A 2,401-nucleotide genomic window follows, 5' to 3' on the forward strand; every position below is an offset into this window, starting at 1 on the left:
ACGTTCTTCCATGTCATGAGTGCAGATATTGAACTTTTCCATGAAAGATGGATTACATCTGACATCCCCTGTGAACATCGGAGGTGTCACAAGTCAGCTCCCATGTACCCACTGCAGCAGAGCAAAGCTGACTCCTCAGCAGCAGAAGGGCAGAGCTCCTGCTCCTCACAGCACACTCAGCCAGCACAAACTAGAGAATGGAAATGTATTCCAACTGCGTGGCGTTGTGATGAAAAATGGAGTGGCTTTTCTCAGAGAAATCTGTCCTAATTTTTCCTGTTTTTTCCTTTTTTGGACAGAGCCCCCAGACCAAGAGACAGAAAATGTCCAACAGCAGCTCCATCACCCAGTTCCTCCTCCTGGCATTCGCAGACACGCGGGAGCTGCAGCTCTTGCACTTCTGCCTCTTCCTGGGCATCTACCTGGCTGCCCTCCTGGGCAATGGCCTCATCATCACCGCCATAGTCTGCGACCACCACCTCCACACCCCCATGTACTTCTTCCTTCTCAACCTTTCTCTCATCGACCTGGGCTCCATCTCCACCACTGTTCCCAAAGCCATGGCCAATTCCCTCTGGGACACCAGGGCCATCTCCTTTGCAGGATGTGCTGCCCAGGTCTTTCTGTTTGTCCTTTTCATGTCAGCAGAGTTTTATCTTCTCACCATCATGGCCTACGACCGCTACATTGCCATCTGCAAACCCCTGCACTACGGGTCCCTCCTGGGCAGCAGAGCTTGTGTCCACATGGCAGCAGCTGCCTGGGGCAGTATTTTTTTCTACGCTGTGCTGCACACAGCCAATACATTTTCACTACCACTCTGCCAAGGCAATGCCTTGGACCAGTTCTTCTGTGAAATTCCACAGATCCTCAAGCTCTCCTGCTCAGACACCTACCTCAGGGAGGTTGGGTTTATTGTGGTTAGTGTTTCTTTTGCTTTTGGGTGTTTTGTTTTCATTGTGCTGTCATATGTGCAGATCTTGAGGACCGTGCTGAGGATCCCCTCAGAGCAGGGACGGCACAAAGCCTTTTCCACGTGCCTCCCTCACCTAGCTGTGGTCTCCCTGTTCATCAGCACTATCATGTTTGCCCACCTAAAGCCCCCCTCCATCTCCTCCCCATCCCTGGACCTGGTGATGGCAGTTCTGTACTCGGTGGTGCCTCCAGCAGTGAACCCCCTCATCTACAGCATGAGGAACCAGGAGCTCAAGGATGCCCTAAGGAAACTGATGACTGGTTGATTTTCCCAAGCGGCAATGAACTGCCCATCTTCTTCTGCATATCCCTTGTCACGTAACTCATTACATGCCCAGACTCTCTTTGGTAGGTTGTTAGGTTTGGTTTCTTTGGGTTTTAGCTTTTCTTGGTTGTATTAATGCTGTCCACAAAAAGGAAGCCATTCTTCATCCTATTTCTATTTCAGTATCTGCCTGTCTTTTGTGACCCAGGGACTTTGTGTAAATTGGGAGCTGTTTGTTTAAACAAAATAAAGGACCCTGCTCAGGGTGGTTTCCCTGAGATCCTTTCTCTGAGATCTTCTCTGGAGCCATGGGGCAGGACTGTGTGCTGAGGTGAAGGGGGCAGGAGGCACCTGGAGCTGGGTCTGCCTCCCAGCATGACCAGCATGACCCTGTGGAGTCACCCCATGGCCCTGGGCTCCACAGCCTGCTTGCTCTGCAGTGCAATCCTGCCAGCTCGTAGGTTGTGGGGAGCCTGGGGAGGGGGTGCAGGAGTGGCTGGCCAGGCCAGCCTAGATGCGCTCTCTAGGGAAAAGGCTCTGTGGGGAGATGGGATATCCAAGTAGAAGTGCAGGGTACTGTGTGTGTGCGGGGGAGACATGGAAAGAGAAACCCTTTGCTGAGGGTGGCAGCTGGGGGCATGCTGCCCTGTCCCTGGGGCAAAAGGCCCTTCCTGAGTATCCCCTGGGCCAATTCTCTCATGCCGTCCTGGGGAGCAAGTTTGGCACCTGGGGCTGCAAGCTGCCTGCAGCGGAGATCTCCTCAGCGTGCCGGCTGGATGGACATTCTCACTGGCCTCCATTTCCTGTTGTGGGACCAGTCAGAGACATGGAGGACCAGCAGACAGGGTCTGACCTGTGCCCGTGTTCGCTGGACACCCCGGGCAGCTGCCCCAGGGCAGTCGTCACACACCAGCCAATAACCACCACCATGTCCACAATGGCCTCTCAGCCCAGCTCGGAGAGGTTGCTTGTCCCTCCACAGAGGGACACCGAATGACCAGGTCAGAAGTCCAGGTTTGCATTGTACAGATGAGACGTAAGCATGCACACCGTGTGCGTGTGGGGAGATGAACCCGAGTGAGCACAAATGCCATCAGCTCTTCCTGGGGGTACCATGAAGGCCTGTGGGACAGACAGTGTCTCGAGGTCACTTCTCACTTT

At 53.8% G+C, this 2,401-nt stretch overlaps 1 protein-coding gene across 1 annotated transcript; it reads left to right on the forward strand.

Annotated features, from left to right (window-relative positions):
• Nucleotides 1-320: 320 nt before the first annotated feature.
• LOC132321522 (olfactory receptor 14C36-like) lies at nt 321-1,241 on the forward strand. Its single transcript, XM_059835019.1, has one exon. The coding sequence runs from the start codon at nt 324-326 to the stop codon at nt 1,239-1,241; it is 918 nt and encodes a 305-aa protein (XP_059691002.1). The 5' UTR covers nt 321-323.
• The last annotated feature ends 1,160 nt before the right edge of the window (nt 1,242-2,401 follow it).

The sequence above is a fragment of the Gavia stellata genome, unplaced genomic scaffold, assembly GCF_030936135.1.
Source record: "Gavia stellata isolate bGavSte3 unplaced genomic scaffold, bGavSte3.hap2 HAP2_SCAFFOLD_42, whole genome shotgun sequence".
NCBI lineage: Eukaryota > Metazoa > Chordata > Aves > Gaviiformes > Gaviidae > Gavia > Gavia stellata.